The sequence below is a fragment of the Sciurus carolinensis genome, chromosome 4, assembly GCF_902686445.1.
Source record: "Sciurus carolinensis chromosome 4, mSciCar1.2, whole genome shotgun sequence".
Lineage (NCBI taxonomy): Eukaryota > Metazoa > Chordata > Mammalia > Rodentia > Sciuridae > Sciurus > Sciurus carolinensis.
The window spans coordinates 129,473,294-129,490,831 of record NC_062216.1 but is presented as its reverse complement, the minus strand read 5'-3'; the positions used below and the strand labels follow the sequence as shown (position 1 = coordinate 129,490,831).

Genomic DNA, 17,538 nt, shown 5'->3' with positions numbered 1-17,538 from the left:
CTTAATTCTGTTATGCACCCATTCTTTCTTTATACCATTGTCACACTTGGAAAATATTCTCATTCATGATAATCAAAATGCCTGCCATGCTGAGGATATAGTTCAAATTCTATTTCTTCCATGAAACAAACTCTCTGTGGACATTTCAGCTAAAGGACATCCATTCCTTCTGAATTACTCTGTACTCACATCCATCAGGAAGCAATACCAGCTATGAGAAGTTAATGCCATTTGAGTGCCAAAATGGGAGAGAGATTAATACCAACCATGAGGATTGAAGAAATTTCTTAACATTGGAATAATGTTGAACTGGGTCTTAAGAGATGATCAATGTTTGTGGTTTTAAAAAGGAGGGCATTTATGACTGATAAAATGTCATTAAAACAGAAAGGAAAATAGGAAACTAAAAGGCATTTTTGCCATAATCCATGAAAAGGAGAATCATAATACATAAGCTAGAAAGAAGACAGCAAAAAGACATTCAGATTTTGCAAGGTCAAACATTATACTCTTAACTAATGGAAGCTGTCCACAGTTCTTGGATAAGGAGTGATATAACAATGCCCTTATTTTAGAAAGATGAACCTCACAGTTGTATGTATATCATGTATTAGTCAAGGAAAAGACTTGAGACTTGGAAACCACACTGAGATCACTGCTAGTCATGAAACAAGGAGATGTTGAAGATGCGAATAGTCTACAGAAGGGAAAGCATGGATCAAAGGCGCAGTACAGATGGAAAAATAGAAGAATTGGTAGCAGATTGGAAGTGGGAGGTGAGAGAGGGGGAGATGTTGAAGATGACTAAAAGATTTCTAGGCTAAAAAACTTGTGGCTCACTGGTAATGTCATTGAGGGAAAAGATAATTAATTCCATTTTAGATACATTTAGAGATACCAAGCCAGTGCAAAATAGTAACAGCAAGAGCTCCAGCTAGAAGAAATTTAGTTTTAGATGTAGATTTGAGAGAAATTATGGTAGAAATTGACGGGTGAGAAGGGCCTTGTCAGGTTGATTTTAGGGGCACACTGAGTAAGGCAGATCAGTGTGTGAACCCTCCAGGAAAGACAGCCTTTCAGTGATCACCTCTACACTAATGATGTGGAATATGTACCTCTAGCCCCATCTTCTCTCCTACACTGAACTGAGCTCTTGGTTATTCACTGGACTTCCTGACATCAAACGCCAGCCAGCCCTTATCAGTCTCAGGGGTACCTCTCTTCTTCCAGATCTTCAGGTCCAGGCATCTTTGACTTTTGGATTTTCTCACTTTTCAGCTCCAGTCCTCCACATCTGATATTTCTAAATCTCCTGCCTCCTTTCTACTACCCATACCTTACCTCAGTCCAGGTTCTAGTTATTCTTTCTAGAACAATTACAGTGCCTGTTCAGTGTTCTCCCCCGCCCCCATCACCTCCCTCCACCCCACTCATCCTACTACTCATAACTAAATGAGAGAAGATATTTTAAACACAGCACAGCGCCAGGCTTATAACGCTCAACGCGAGAGTTTGATCGTTATTATTAGTCACATTCACTGCTGTTTCAGATTTTGAAGTGCCCTTTTTAAAGAGTGCATCTTAACTTTGTCATTTTTCCCCTACCTTTTTATTCCTTTTCTTTTCCTTTCAGCGCAGGGATCGGTAGAACCGGGTGTTTTATTGCTACATCCATCGGCTGTCAACAGTTGAAAGAAGAGGGAATTGTGGACGCGCTAAATATTGTCTGCCAACTTCGCGTTGACAGGTATGTGTCCCGGGAACCAGCATCATCAGTCACCACCTGTTCTGATCAGCCTGACTCCATCGTCTCTGAGGTTCTAAATCCCTACAGGGAATCCTGAAAAATAACAAAGAACATGCACATTAAAAAAGCTATTTGAAGCTGGACATGGTGGCATACGCCTGTAATCCCAGCGGCTCCCGAGGCTGAGGCAGGAGGATCGCTAGTTCAAAGCCAACCTCAGCAACAGTGAGGTGCTAAGCAACTAGTGAGATCCTGTCTCTAAATAAAATGTAAAATAGGGCTAGGGATGTGGCTCAGTGGTTGAAGTCCCCTCAGTTTAAAAAAAAAAAAAAAAACTATTGAAGAAACTACTGTTCATACAACCAACCATCAAAAATCCAAATACCAAAATTTATGCTTTAATCTTTCTTCATCCTACTAACAGGTTATTTATGATATCTTACATCCCTATTCCTCTGTGTATAATCGCATTTCCATTTTACTTAATTGAATCATTCACTTTAGCATCTTTTGTTTTGTTTTTGTGAAACTGGAGATTGAACCCAGAGGTGCTCTACCACTGAGCTACATCCCCAGTCCTTTTTATTTTTGATTTTGAGACAGGATCACACCTTGCTAAGTTACTGAGGCTAACCTTGAACTTGCGATCCTCCTGCCTCCACCTCCTGAGTCACCGGGATTATAGGCATGCACCACCACATTCAGCTTATTCTGGATGCTGCAAATACAACTTTAAACAAGATGAGTGAGGCCCCTATTCTCTGAGAGTTGACATGCTAACACAGGGAAACCAATAACAAATAAGCAGAGAAATAAACAAGATTATTTTAGACAGAATTAAATACTGCAAAATAATAAAATAAAGAGAACCACAGGAGTTGGGTCCCTTGAACTTTAGCCCTATGACCTAGAAAAGTAAAATTATGTAGTTATCTTTTAAGAACTGCTGAACACATGTTTGCTGAGCACATACTGTTCTACTTTCTGGGCGTCCAATAAAAGAAGCAAAAGGATTATTTTGAAAATTAGGTGAGATACTAGTATTTACAAGGCACTTAGAATATGGCACATATTAAGCCTTCAATAAATACTCACTGTATTTTTATCATCTTTCTCGCTCTAAGTCTTTGCAAGTGTGTCTTCCCTCTCTTTTTTCTCTTAATCTTGATTGGTTTGTTAGAAACTATTCATCATCACAGCGGTTAAGATACTAGACTTTGGAAACAGTTTGCCTGAGTTTGCATCCACGCTTCTACCACTTTCCGGTTATGTGATGTTCAGTGAGTTACTAGACTTTTCCATTTCTTGGTTTTTCTCATCTGGAAAGTGGAATTAATAATAGTATAGGCCTTTCTTTGTTGTTGTATTAAATGAGATAATTTATGTAAAGCACCTGGCATGTACTAAGCATTTGATTAAGTTCAACCACATTTGTTATCAACATACATAGCCAGTGAACTAAATATTCACCTGTTAACTAGAAATAGTAATGTATACCTCACAGGGCTGCAGTAACCTTTAAATGAGATTGAACCTGTCATGTACTTAATAGAACACAACCTATATTTCCTCCTGCATTTAACCCTCTCTGCTCCCTCCTTTTGAACACTGCACATGTAATTGCTTCCAAAAATATGTTCTTTTTGTACATAAGAAAATCAGTTCCAATGATCTCTCTTCCTTCTCTTACAATTATTCTTAATCTTCACCAGTCTTCTACCCAAGAAAGTCCATAGGATGCAATTGCTTCACTTCAGATTTGGGGACTTATTCTCAGGAGAGGGTTCTTAAGTCAGAGGATAAACAAGAGCACCCAGGTAGCCCAGAGCTGCTCCCACATTGACCTTGAGCTCTCCTACTTTGTGTGACTATAAACAAGGCTCTGGCATGAGACCCCACATCCCTGGGGGATGCCAGTGTGTACCCCTGAGTCCTGCTTTCCTACTATCTAGTGCCAGAATTCCGTGAACTTCAGATAAAGCACACGGATGTAAACTGATTCTGCACCCAGGTGACTAAAACACCTGCACAGGTGCCGTTGAGAACCATGTGCTGAGAGATAGGCTTGGTCTGCTCCTTGTTTGGGCTCCTGTTTATGTTCATTCTTGCTTACTCACCCTCCCATCATCCACCTCCCCCACCCAATTTTGTAACCTGACCCCCACCTTGGTCTGCACTTCCCAACCCCATTCCCCCAGCTGTGGAATTCTCTCCTAGTTTTGAATGGAATCAAAAATACATTTTTTTTCACCCTATCACAATGCCTCCTCTATCTACGCCTTCCTTCCTAAATCAAATGGTCAGAAATTTTGGCCTTGGCCTTCCATCACCACCAAGGTCTTCCCACAGGGCTCTTTTTAATCTTGATAGGATCTTCAAAACATATCCAGCTTCTCTGCTGATCTGAAGTCTATAGGCTCCCGGTCCCCTGGATCTGAATTACTGCCAAGATGTGTGTCAAAGCCATTCTAACTGGTTTATTAATCAAGACCCCTTCTACGTAAATTCTTTCTGAGCAGCTGCATCTGTTGTTTATGAACTAGATCCTCTCCTTAATGTTTTCCCTGAAAGGTCTTTCCTTTGCCTTCCTTCCTTCATAGAATCAACACAGATTTTCCTCTTCTTGTCTCTCCTGTTGTGCATTTTCCTGGTGATTATGAAAAGCAAAACAGAAAATCTTCCTCCTTTCCTTCACCTCTTCTTACTTCTTTCTCTTCCCCATCTGTTTCTTCCACTTTTTCCTGATGTGCCTCATTTTTAAAATTTCCAGTTTGTAGTTGCCTGTTGCCCCCAGAACACGTCCTTGACTGAGGCCAGGAAAACTGATCGAGACTCTAAGCATCTGCCTTCCTTCTCTTCCGGTGTATCTTTATCAATTCTTCAAACCTTGTCCCTGCACTCAGATCTTCCTGGCCATCCTTGCCTTCTCCTCTAGATCTGTCTTCAGACATTCCAAATGGCATTAGTCAACATGCAGAAATTTATCTAATCACAGATCTGCACAATGGTCTTCAAAGCATATGACTCATTTAGCCCCCAGAATTAACCCAAGAGTAGGAAAATCAGTATTTCTTGGCCTCATTTTTTTTTTTTTTTAATGAGAAAACCAAGAATTCAAGATACTAAGTCAGGTATTCAAGGTAATGTAGTTTAGGAAATAGCAAAATAGATCCATTTGGAATCCAGGAGTTCTGATTTCTAACTCAAAAAAGTTGAATATTAAAATAACTACAAATGTTATAGATAAAAGTAAACAAGCTCTTGCAATGTCCTTGGTAAAACTGCCTGACAAATAAATGCACATTTCTTGGATAATGTTCTGCCAATTAAAAAATGCAATGGCAGCATGATATTGTAGTTTTCCAAACAACTTCTAGTATGAACAAGCACTATTTTATCAACAAATGAAGTGACATTGCCTGCAATTGCCTGAAGAATACAATTTAAACAACAGAAAAGTCGTCTCATCCCCAAATATCCATGAAGAATGCCTAAAACGTCTATGTAGAGTGAATGTCGAAAATACTGTTTTTAGAGAGCCAAACTTTGTCTAGGAGAATCATTTCTTTTTGAAGTTCATTGAACCTGAGGATGAGAAGTGAGGGTAACCCTTTATAACTTCTCAGCTATTAACACTACACTTCAAAGGAGGTGATTTACCATTTCCAGGGTGATAGCTAGAGGGGATGTAACTCTCCAACTTAGGAATCCATTCAAAACTTGGGTTTAGATGAAAGGGAATAGAAGAGAGGCTGAGCACACTCTGATGTGGCCCCACAGCCAGGGAGGCTGGTAGACAAGCTCTGTGGAAGACAGGATGTATTAAGAGAAGCAGAAGAGCTCCAGTCTGGGAGGCCTCCGGCAGAACTGGATACAAAATTGGCCCAAAGTTAAATGAAAATGGAACTATCTTGGCTTAAAAAATTGTATAAGATTTCTAGGCAGTGATAACAGAGTACTAATCCAAGTGCAAGATCCCTCTCAGCACACGGGGAGTGGGTCTGTATGACTACAACACTTCATAAACCCTAGAAACCATCCTGCCTTGGATATTTTTAGGGTGGATTCCCTTACTGAACCCTGTGTCCTGTGGGACAAGCCCTGGAGACCTCTACTCAGAGTGTTGCTCCTAAATCATTCATTCATTCATTCATTCTACAAACATTTCTAAGCTTAACTGTGCTTCTTAGGGCATAGCTTAATGAATGATTATTGAGAGACACTAGATGCTAAACCTGTCCACTTGGAGATTCACAATAAGCACCAATGCAATTGAAGATCTGAAAAGTCCCCCAGCACAGAAACCCTTGAACTTTGTTCAAGCACCCTTTTCCATTGATGTAACCATATAAAACTTCCCTCAAAGACTATCTAAATATAAACATCTTGCAAGAATTTGGGGGTGAAAAAGAAGACTTGAGATGGGACAATAATTTGACCCCAAACAGGGACCATTTAATAGGGAAAGGGAAGGGTGGAGTTGGCTAATTGAAGTTTCTGGCTGAGTTTAAGGGAACAAAAGATAGAGCCAACAGAGCAGATATTTTGTACTCCACAGAGCATAAGTCCCCCGGCCTTTTCCTAACCTTTCCTATCCCTTTCAACAATGGCCTCCACCCACCAATGGTCCAGGACTGCACATGGAGCATCTTCTTTTTATAATCTATCCCTTATCACTCACAGCTGCTTCCTCTGTGAAGTCAAGGAATGGCTAACAACAAAGAAAAAGACAAGACAGTGATTTGGAAATGTAAAAGGGAGCTTGTTTCACGACTGATAAGCGAAGAGAGCATCAGCACCGGGCAGGACCAAAATCCTGAGTTTAAAAAAAAAAAAAAATTACGATGCATGATGGTTGTTATTCAACAGGACAAAAATAGGCCATTTGTACTCGAGTTGCTAATCTGCATTTTAGCAATAAATTCCAATGGTCTGGTTTAGAAATGAGTGTGTTATGCTGAATGGATGTTTCCAGTATAACAACAGTGACAAAGCCATTTGGTGGATTCCTCATTTCTCTGGCAAGACATTATTATTATTGGCTTTAGGAAAACTTCTATTAATAGATGCCACAGTTCTCATGGCAGATTCATGAGTCTGTGATTCTCCTTTTAATAGTACTTGTGAGCATATTTCGAACTAAAATAGGATTTTTTTTCCCTAAGTAATTCAAAGCAAGGCACCCACGAGTGTTTTATTTAGAAGAGTATTAATGGAGCATCATTTCGCTCCTGTAGTTCATTTTTTCAAATATATTTTAGTTGTCTAGACACAATACCTTTATTTATTTATCTTTATGTGGTGCTGAGGATCAAACCCAGTGCCTCACACATACTAGGTGAGTGCTCTACCACTGAGCCACAACCCCAGTCCCTCTGTGGTTCATTTTTAATTAAAAGATTAAAGGGGTAATGTGGAAATTAAGGCTGAGCTCTGTTTGCCGGGAGAATGAGCAGGCAGCCAGGGAGTTGGAGGGCTGAGGCACCCCTGGACTAGATGACAAGGAGCTTGGTGCTAAACCTGAATCTGCTCCTAATTTTCTGTGTGGCCACTCATCTGGGCTCTTTGACTAGAGCAAAAAGAAGTGGTGCACAACAGTGGTCCCCAACCTTTTCTGGTGTTAGGACCCTTTTTAGGACTAAAATATTTCATGAACCTCCACCTCCTCCATAATACTTGTAAATTAATTTTCATTCCATGACTCTCAATAGCACCCACATATATATTTAAAACTTAGTGATACCTATACTGGATATAGATGTTTATTTGGCCTACCAATAATGTTGAGTATTCAAATAAATGGAGGACTCCTCAAGTAAGATGCCTTTTCCATCCTGGGATTCAGTGATTGGGAAATGATCAACAAGTTTTATAAGATCCCATTCAGCTATTGATCTCATTGAATCTTTAAACCTTTATTTCTGTGGAGAACAAAAGAATGAGAATAATAGTCAGAACATTAGCCCAGTGCCTACTAGGAAAAGAATGGGTTAAAAAAATATGACCTCAGGATATTGAGAAAACTTTCATCTTAAAGGAGTATCCAAGACTAAAAGGAGTAAGTCATGAATCCAAGGTCACATAACAAATTTTGTTATTAACAATTAAAATATTTTTAACACTCTGAATGGAATTTCCAATTTTGACTAAATTAAATTCACCAAATTCTAGACTAGTTTGGTTCCAAAAGCCTATTATTTTCTAGAGTAGGAGACTTAAGTGGATTAAGCACAAAATTAAGAGAGAAATTCATTTTCTAATACCTTGTCAATGACTCTGAACTAATTACTGTATAAACCAGGAAAAAATGCTTACCTTTGATGATTTCAGTTTAGATTACTTATTATTAATATCTATATAAGTATAATGAACTTTCTGTTGGCCATAAAGGGGGTTTTATTTTTTTTCTGCAGTGCTGGAGATCACACCCAAGGGTGCTCTACCCTAAAGTGTATACCCAGCCCCCTTTAAAAAATTTTTTTTTTCTTGAGGCAATGTCTCACTAAATTTCCCAGACTGGCCTTGAACTTACAATCCTCCTACCTCAACCTTCTTAGTATCCAGGAGCAGAGGTATGCACAACCATGCCTGGCTCACATTTTCCTACTAACAGATGATTACCATATATACATAGGCCAACAATTGCCAAAAATTAGTGAGATAAAAACATTAATAACATTAATATCAAACACAGTGTAACTATTTTTGTTACTTAGAAACCCTTCCATATCTTACTTTAGTCTTCTAATCTCAAATATCACCAAATTGTTGTGACTATACCACCTAATTAAGAATTCTAATTTCTATAGAGCAAAACCAACCAATTTTTACTTTATGTAGCCCCTGCTACAAGAAAATTATGAAGGTTTATGTATACCAAAGTTACACAATGTGAGATAGTAACAGAAGGTTGTTTACCCTTTGAGCATAAGAGAAAGACTTGTCCCTTTAAAAAATAATGACCTATAGTAATAAACTGGCCCGGGACATTCATAGACATTACAGGAAAATGACTAAGAAGCCAGACGTGAGCATCAGAAGACCTCCAGGGAGGGAGGAAAGGAACATGTTCTATGGCAGGTTGACCTCAGGCAACTTTTTCCTCATAGTATTTCTTTTAATCCCATTGGCATCTCAGGAAACTGACAGAATCTGAAAACAGAATTTGGGAGTAACATTTATAAACTTATATCTCTATCTAAGGCTTTTTTGTTTTCTTTTACTTTTTTTTTTTTTCCTCTCCCAGAAACAGGTAACAATCTATCCAGTCCTCCTTTCTGAGAGTTAATGGTGAAATCTGTGGTGGACTCTGCACCCCCTCACCTTGCAGGCCTTAAACTGGAGAGACATCCGAAGGCCTCGCTCACAGCTTCCCAGACAGAATAGAAGGATGGGCTAATGCACGTCATATCATTGTCGAAATGTTTTCATTAGTCACTTTAGTTTCATGGGTTTCTTTTCTTTTTTCCTTAATGATAGCAATCTTAAATGAGTATATATGCCATCGACTTCGTAGGCGAATATATGCCATCAACATCGTAGGTTAATGTATGCATGTCCCCAACATATTCTTTATAATAATTTTAAATCTAAAATTTCTACTCCTTGGTATAATTCCATCAATGATAGCCTTCCAGCTTATCTGTATTTCTCTGCATTTCCATCCAAGCACTAAGATACCCTTAATTACAGAATTTCAGAGATCTCTTTAGAAGATCAGGAATTCACCATTTGGGTTTATTTAAGGACACTTAGAAAACCCTAGAAATTGGAGTGGATTTTTTTTTTTTTTTTTTTTACATTATCAGTTCTGAGATCATAACAAGAGGTCTTCTTTGTCAAACAGGTATGACAATTGAGTCTTCCAACGGGTTGCCAGGACAACCTTCTCCCTCTTCTCAGCTAGGAGTTAATTGAGTGTCAGTGTGGGTATTCAGGAGAAGATGGCTAATTTTCAGGAGGGGAAAAATGGAACTCCAGATATAGACTAGAGCTGTCATTGAATCATCACTCCATCTGGGCTGGCTTTTATGCCCCACAAATATTTTAAAACACACCTTTTTGGGAGAAAATGTGTGTTCGAAGTACCCGGTCAGAATCCATCACGTTTCTGTTTCAGTTCTCCCTTCTTGATGAGACATCTGTGGAAAGACCTGGGAAAACCTCTGGTGGAGGGGCTCAGACACGCCTTACAGCTGGCCCTGACAGGGCAACAGACTTAGCCTCACTTGACTCAGGCCCTAGCCATCAGAGTTTTACCCATGAGGCACATTAACATCCACACCTTTTGTTCTAAATTTACTGTACCAAACTTTACCCAAAGAATTCCAGATTTGAAAATAATAAAAAGCAAAGGAGCGTAAGTCCCATTGTTAACCCAGAAGTGAGTCACTGCTGCAGAATTTCTTCTGTCTACTGATTAGACCGGATATGGGCTGGGCGGTGTAGCAGGAAAGGCTGCTGCTCTCTGTAAGTGAGTTAATAGTCACAAAAGGTCACAATTTTAACATGTTAAAAACCAAATCTCTCTCCTTGGCATCTGGAGGGTTTCTGGTTTTCCTTTTTTTTTTTTTTTCCCCAACATACTGTTTCACTAGCAAAAGAAAAAACTACATCCCCACCACTTCTAACTTGAGTCTACCCCCCACGGACACAGCTACGTGCTTCCCTGCATGGAAACTGAGATGACACTGATTTGGGGGTTTGGCAGAGCTAATGTGATATGAGATATCTGACATTTCTAGAAGGGGAGTATATTTGAATCCTTTCTGCCCTGGCCAAACACAGCATTCATATTCTGTGACCACAAAAAAAAAAAAAAAAAAAAAAAAAAAATCAGAGCCACATAGCCAACTCCACTTTTGCAATTCAGGGAACCACTTTTTCCACAGCATGGACAGGGGGCCTAATTAACGTGAACAAATAATTTATTATCCAAGTCAAAGCACCTGTGAGAGTGAAAGTTGGCCCTATTAATAATCACACCAGGACAACAGAAGTGAGAGCCCCAAGCAGACCCCAGAATGACGATCCACATAGTGTGAACTAGCACTTACGAAAAGAATAAGAAAAAGAAAATGCAGCATTTGCTTAACAGTTACTAAAGGACAGCCCCTGTGCTAAGTGTTTTGTGGATTATCTCATTGAAGCCTTGCAAAATTTGAAATCTTATTAAGTAAATACTACTTGCCAGGCCAGTGGTTTTCAAACATTTTTGTGAACAATGGAAAAATTTTTACAGACAAAATCTCCCACGAAGCACCAATGTGGAAAATCAATAAAAAGCACAACTGCCCTGTTGAAAGCTGGGATTAGCAGCTAATCTAAACACCCAGCCTCCTCCTCCACCCTGCCAAAGCTCTCAGGTACCCCTGTAGACACTGGGCTTCTGAGAGTTCTCCGAATAGCCTATGGTCAGACATTTGATAGTCTCTGACTTCTTAATCCTCACAACTGAATGAAATTTATCATTAATGTCACTCTTTAAGTGAGGAAAGCCAGGCTGGGAGGAATTAAATGACTTATCTAAAATCATATAGCCAGCCAGACATGGTGGTGCATGCTAGCTGTAATCCCAGCAACTCAGGAGGCTGAGGCTAAAGGATCACCAGCTCAAGACCAGCCTATGCAACTTCAAAAGACCCTGTCTCAAAAAAAGAAAAGGTGGGGTTGGGGATAAACTCAGTGATAAAGTGCCCTTGGGTTCAATCCCCACTACAGCTAAATAAATAAATAAATAAATAAAATCATACGGTTTAATAGATTCAAAGTGAGAATTTATAGCTGAATCTGTCAGACTCCAAGGCCACTGCTTTTCACTGCCTCCACTGTGGCTATCTTCTAGGCTGGTGAATATCTAAAAACATATTGGATCTTTCCATCTTTGCCAGGTCAAGCTGGGAAATCTCATGTCTTCTGCCAGGCTTGTTCTTAGCTCTCCAAGGCCTTCAGCGGCCTCACTGGAGAGCTTCCTAACCCAGAGCTTCCTCACCAGCCCTGTTTGATCAGAGTACCAAAGAGTAATAATAACAATGACAGCTAACAGAGTATTTTTATGAGTATGATTATGTGCTAAACAATTTGAAATGGATTGCCCCATTTATTTCTCACAATGCTAAGAGGTGGGTACTGTTAATTGAATAGAACACTGTTTTGCAAATGAGAGAACTGAACACTGCAGCTAGGAAGTGGTGGAGTGACTTTTGTCTTAGGAACAGCTTACATTGTCCTTTTACCTCCTAACACACTTTGGTGCCTATTGGTAATGGCTTTGATGCCTTGGCATTACAAACCCTTTCAAACCCATAACCACTCACAGCTAACTAGGGTGCCCTTGTCATTTTTATTTGACCTTACTCTTTTTCTGACTAATTCCTGCTCAATGATAGGTATTGTAGCTTATTGCATTTTACTTTCTAGGAAAACAGATATGGGCCTAAACAGGATTCTCCAAGCAAGGACTGTGCTTTAATATAATGCATTGGGCGATGGTGGTGACTGTCTGATGAAGGTCTGGCTGTTCAGGGCTCTATAGCCTAATCCACTGAAACCACCAAGGAAATCATTTAAAATCTCAACCTTGGTGGAGTTTAAATGATACTGAATGCCTCCAATTCATGCATCCTGGGATACTCTTTTGCTTTATGTTATTCCAGAGTTTATCTGTTTTCATGTTAATGAAAATAGCATGACCTGGAAAACCTACTTGACAAGTAGCCTACTTGACCTAGGATAGTAAGTGCTTTTTGCTGTTGTAAATATGAAAAGATTATGCATTATGCTTGCCCTTAAAGGACCTACAACTTAATTGGACTGGGATGAGACAGTACATAACATGATACCAAGTTGCTTAGAATAAAAGCCATACCTTGGCAATCTCTTTTTCTAGTCATGTATAAATGACTTACATAAGATGTAAGACATCCTTGTTAAATGTCTGGAAGAAGTAATGCTGGAAGTGAGAGATAAAAGACTAATATATCGAAGAACAGAAATAATGATTCAGTACACAAGAACATTGTGCTCAGAACAAGAACTAACAAGTTGAAATTAGCAGGGACAAATAGAAAACCCTGCATTCAGTTTTGAAAATTCAATAGTACAAGCACAGGATGGGAGAGAGATGTAATTTTCACATTCAAAAAACCCCTGCTGACTTTTTAATTAACCTAAACCTTCCTTCAATATCTGGCTCTGTGGACCTTGTCTCACCTGATGCACCTGCAAATGCAAACTCATACGTCTCTAATGCCCCTCAAGGGAGAAAATATGCTGACTGACTAGATATTATCAGAAGAAGAGACAACATTCCATGGTCATATTTGGTAACATAGCCTATAGAAGAAGGAGACTAGATTGGTGAGTGACAGGGAAACCAGGCTGTACAGAAATATTGAGTAACCACAGGATGTTTAGTCTAGAGAAGAAAAGATTATGGGACTTTGATGGTTGTTTTCCAGCATTTAGAGAGCTATTGTGTGACTACAAGGGGGAGACTTAAGACATTTCTGGGTTATTTCAGTTGAACCATGGGGTAAAAGTTAGAGAGGGACGGGATATTTTGATGTCTTCAAAGCTTTTCTGCCAATCTCAGAATGTTTCAGCAGAAACTAACTGACCATCTGTCATATTAACTGCTTCCTTCTGGTAAAGCTAGATTTTGTCAATAATGGAATGAATGAACTTTGAAGATCCCTCTGATGCCAATTCCTTCATTTTTATTTTCCAAATGAGGTTGGTATTGCTTTTCATATACCTTCCTGAAGTCTTCAGACCTGCAAGAATTTGGCTAGCCTACAACGAATGAGTGTTTTCCCATCTCCCCCACTTTCACTGGCTGAAACAACTTTGACTTAGTTAACAAAATGTCTTGGAAAATCTGTTGCAACCACTAAAATACACTGCTGACCCACTTAGGGTAAAATGATTACTGAGACCTATGCAGTGTGTCCATTCATCCACCAGTGGGACATGTAGATACTAGAGCTGACTAGAACATACAAGGGAAAAACCTTGCCTCAAAGGGAGATAAATGGTAAAAGAAAGTTCGCAGACCAGAGTCCAAGAGACAGAGCACTTACAAGATCCGCTCAACTCGGCAGTAGTGGATCCTTGAACCATGCAAATGCCAGAGGAAGGGAGGCGCCTCCCAGCTCCCTGGAGCTGGTCTAATATTTACTGTGGTTGTCTCCCAAGCTTCACAGTCCAGTCCAGCATCTTCCGGGACACCTGCTATGTTTTTAGGTGTGCCCAGATGTCATCATACAGCTATGAAAAGAAAGAGCACATCCTCAGCTGGCCATTTCTGTTGTCAACTTCCAACCAAGGAACATTTGGTCAACAAAATGTAGTTCTAGGGAAAGTGACAGAAGAAATAGTTCTGCCAATAAGTTGCTGTCACTCAGTACTGTGAATTTGCTTCTTAATTTCTTGCCAAATACATCATGTTGGCATCATGTTAAACCTGTGTGAGGAATCACTGTTTATTTTAGAAGGGTGAAATCTTAGTGCTTTAATATTTATAGAGGCCAACAAGTAAACATAGATCCAAGACCAGTTTTAGTCATTACTGTTAACCAGAAGCCAGGTTACAATGAGGTAATATATCTAGTTTTTAAGTTGAAGTGCTCAAATGATCTGAAAATTATTTTGAATAGTACTGACAGCCCCAGAGGAAAAACTGTCTAAAACATAGAATTAAACTAAAATATAAAATTAGTTGTATGCCTGCAGAGTTAACGGAGACTTTGCTGGACTTCAAATAGTTACAAATGATGCTACTGCTATTCATCGAGCAAGAAAAATAAGTCACCTTTTTATCAGTGTCTGGTTACTCTGTCAAGCTATAGGGCCATCATTATAAGGAGAAAGGATGGTGTAAATATTTCATAAAGAAGCAGGATAAAGGCAACTGCCTTCCACGAATTCAGTGACAAAGGGAATGCTGAGCAGCTAGGGATGATTATCGTCGCAATAGAGGGAAAAAGAAAGAGCCAATTCCCCCAGTTCATCTAAGGACCTACCCACTATTGTGCTTAGATGCCCAACACAACCCAAAGTTGCTCATTTCTTTCTAGCATAGTCAAATAAGCCATTCTGGAGTAGTTTTCCTTTTTACTTGTAGAATTTCACAGCTGAGTAGTTGGGTTGCCCTATTTCAATCAGTTTCAACTCAAATATATAAACCTTTTTAACAAAAGATGCATGATAAGGTGCCCATGAATAATACTCCAGCTATAATTTACTGTTACTTTCCTGCTTTAACAGGGGAAGAAACTGAGGTCCAAACAGTTTTAAGGATTTGTGCAAGATCACACAGCTAAGCATTGGCAGATGAGGGATTTGAACTCAGATAGCCTGCTTGGTTCCAAAGTCCAAGTACTTAACTTATAGCTATAGTAATGCTACTTAGATAAAATTTACAATGAATCACATGCCTAATATACAAGGCACTGCATTAAGCCCTTTATACATACAGTCACATATTGCTTAATTATGGGGATGCATTCTAAGAAATGTGTCATTAGGTGATGTTTTGCAAACAACATAGAGTGCACTTACCCAAACCTAGATGACATAGCCTCCTGCACACCTGGACTACATGGCATATATATATATATACATATATATATGCATATATATACATATAATAGATTATTATATCGAGAGATTATATAGAGATTATTATATATAGGTTTTATATATATTATAATAATTATCTATCATATATGTATATATAATAGATTATTAAATAGAGAGATTTTATAGAAAAATTATTATATATAGTTTATATATAATAATAATTTATTATATATATAGATTATTATATATTAATAATAGATTATTATATATAATAGGGTCATGATGATCAAAACAACATGAGATTAAATCAAGCACAAGAGAAAATTATGCAATCAAAAGATGCAGTAAACACAAGATGTATGAATCTGCTGCTGGCATCACATGGCATGATGTTTTATAATAAAATTTTTTATGTAAGCAGGAGTACATGCTAAAATAATAAAAACTACAGGACAGTAAATACATGAAAGCAATAATGTCATTTATTATCATTAATATTACATACTGTACCTAGTTATACATGCTCTATGTTTGCATGACTGGCAGCACAGTAGGTTTGTTCACACTGGCATCACACAAACACATGGATAATGCATCACACAAACACATTGATAATGCATCACACTACCAGGTGAGCATGCAGTGCATGACTATATCAACATAGGAATCCACAAATTGGGACATTTGGACACAGGTAGGAGGGATAATAAAATAATCATTAGGGGGAACTATTCTGTGTGTCTTTGGCATAACATCCTAGCTTGAATGTAGTCTCTGTGTTACCAGACTGCAGGATGTTAGCACAATGAAGCTTTTTTTTTTTTCATAATCTTGTCTTTGCAGGGGTGGAATGGTCCAAACCAGTGAGCAGTACGAATTTGTCCATCATGCTCTGTGCCTGTACGAGAGCAGACTTTCAGCAGAAACTGTTCAGTGATTCATGGGAGACTCACCAGATCATCAATCTCTTGGGGTGATTAATCAGATCACCCACTTGAGGCTTCTCTAAGAAGCTTCCTGCAATGGAAGGAAAGCTGCTCTGAAGCCAACCTGTGGCACGGATCGTGGAGGACTTGGCAACGTGTTCAAGATTGCCAGCCCCTTGTGTATATGAATGCATTTGTAAGCACCCCCCAAATTATTCTAAAGGTCCTTTGCTGATGGAGGTATGATACATTTCTCACACAGCCTAAGGTGGATTTTGTTTTGTTTGTGTTGACTATCTGCCACACAGAATGTGCGTATGTAATATTCAGTGATGTTTGTCATCGAGGGATGACTAGAAGAGCTGCTAAAGAAATCATTATTGTGTGTTTAGATGCTTTAATGTTTGCAGAGTCTGTCTTGTGAATGGACTGTCAGCTGTTCAACTGTTCCTGTTTTAAGTGCTATTACCTATCTCAATTACCAGAATCTTGCTGCTAAAGTTGCAAGTGATTGATAATGAATTTTTAACAAATAAGTTTTTGTTTTTGAAAAACAAATCAAAAGCAGTTACTATTTTATATGGAAATGTGTCTTGATAATATTATCTATTAAATGTGTATTTATAGTACTTCCCATCAATTACAGAGCACAATGATTGTCATTGGATATATATGTACTTACTCTCTCTCCTATTAGGCATAGAGGTGGGTCCTGCTCCAGAATTCTATCCCCTATATTTCTACATTGTGGATTGTTTTACTTCAAAAGGGAAAAACAAATTTGTAGCAACTATGAAGTATCGAGAATTTAAATCCTTGTCTCTCTTTTACTAAGAAGGGAGTTTTGAATATGCTGTCTACCTGAAGTCTCTCCTAATAAAAGGCAGATGCCTTTGGGGATGTGTTGTAGCCAGTTCCGCTGCCAGAGTTTCTTCAAAAGGATGCTACCATGTATGTCCTTACATTTCAAAAGGTTTTAATCCTCAAGAGATAAATAAAATTAAAATAACTACACTCAGAAAACACCTAGACGTTCTGCTCAAATATGAATTTTTAATGCAGCAATGTTGACTTTGTTTCATACTGCCAATAAACTACTCTTAATACTAAATATTGAGTAAAGTATATTCTTTTTTCCTTTTTTCTTTTTTTTCTCTCTATTGGAGAAAGGCCATTATCTGGCAGGGGAAGCCTGAAGTAAATAATGTGATGAGTTTAAATTTAGTCTCTGCATCTCCCCAGTGGAGATGACTCTCTTGAAATGTAATATTGTCATCACTTGAG

The 17,538-nt window shown here is 38.7% G+C and overlaps 1 protein-coding gene across 3 annotated transcripts in view; it reads left to right on the top strand.

The window, feature by feature from the left end:
• Ptprr (protein tyrosine phosphatase receptor type R) overlaps window positions 1-17,343 on the top strand; it is a 257,549-nt gene extending 240,206 nt beyond the window's left edge. For all 3 annotated transcript variants that reach the window (XM_047551730.1, XM_047551732.1, XM_047551733.1), the window contains 2 exons: window positions 1,634-1,747; window positions 16,172-17,343. In XM_047551730.1, coding sequence (XP_047407686.1) covers window positions 1,634-1,747; window positions 16,172-16,265 — 208 coding nt within the window. In that variant the 3' untranslated portion in view covers window positions 16,266-17,343. The remainder of the gene's footprint in view (window positions 1-1,633; window positions 1,748-16,171) is intronic.
• The last annotated feature ends 195 nt before the right edge of the window (window positions 17,344-17,538 follow it).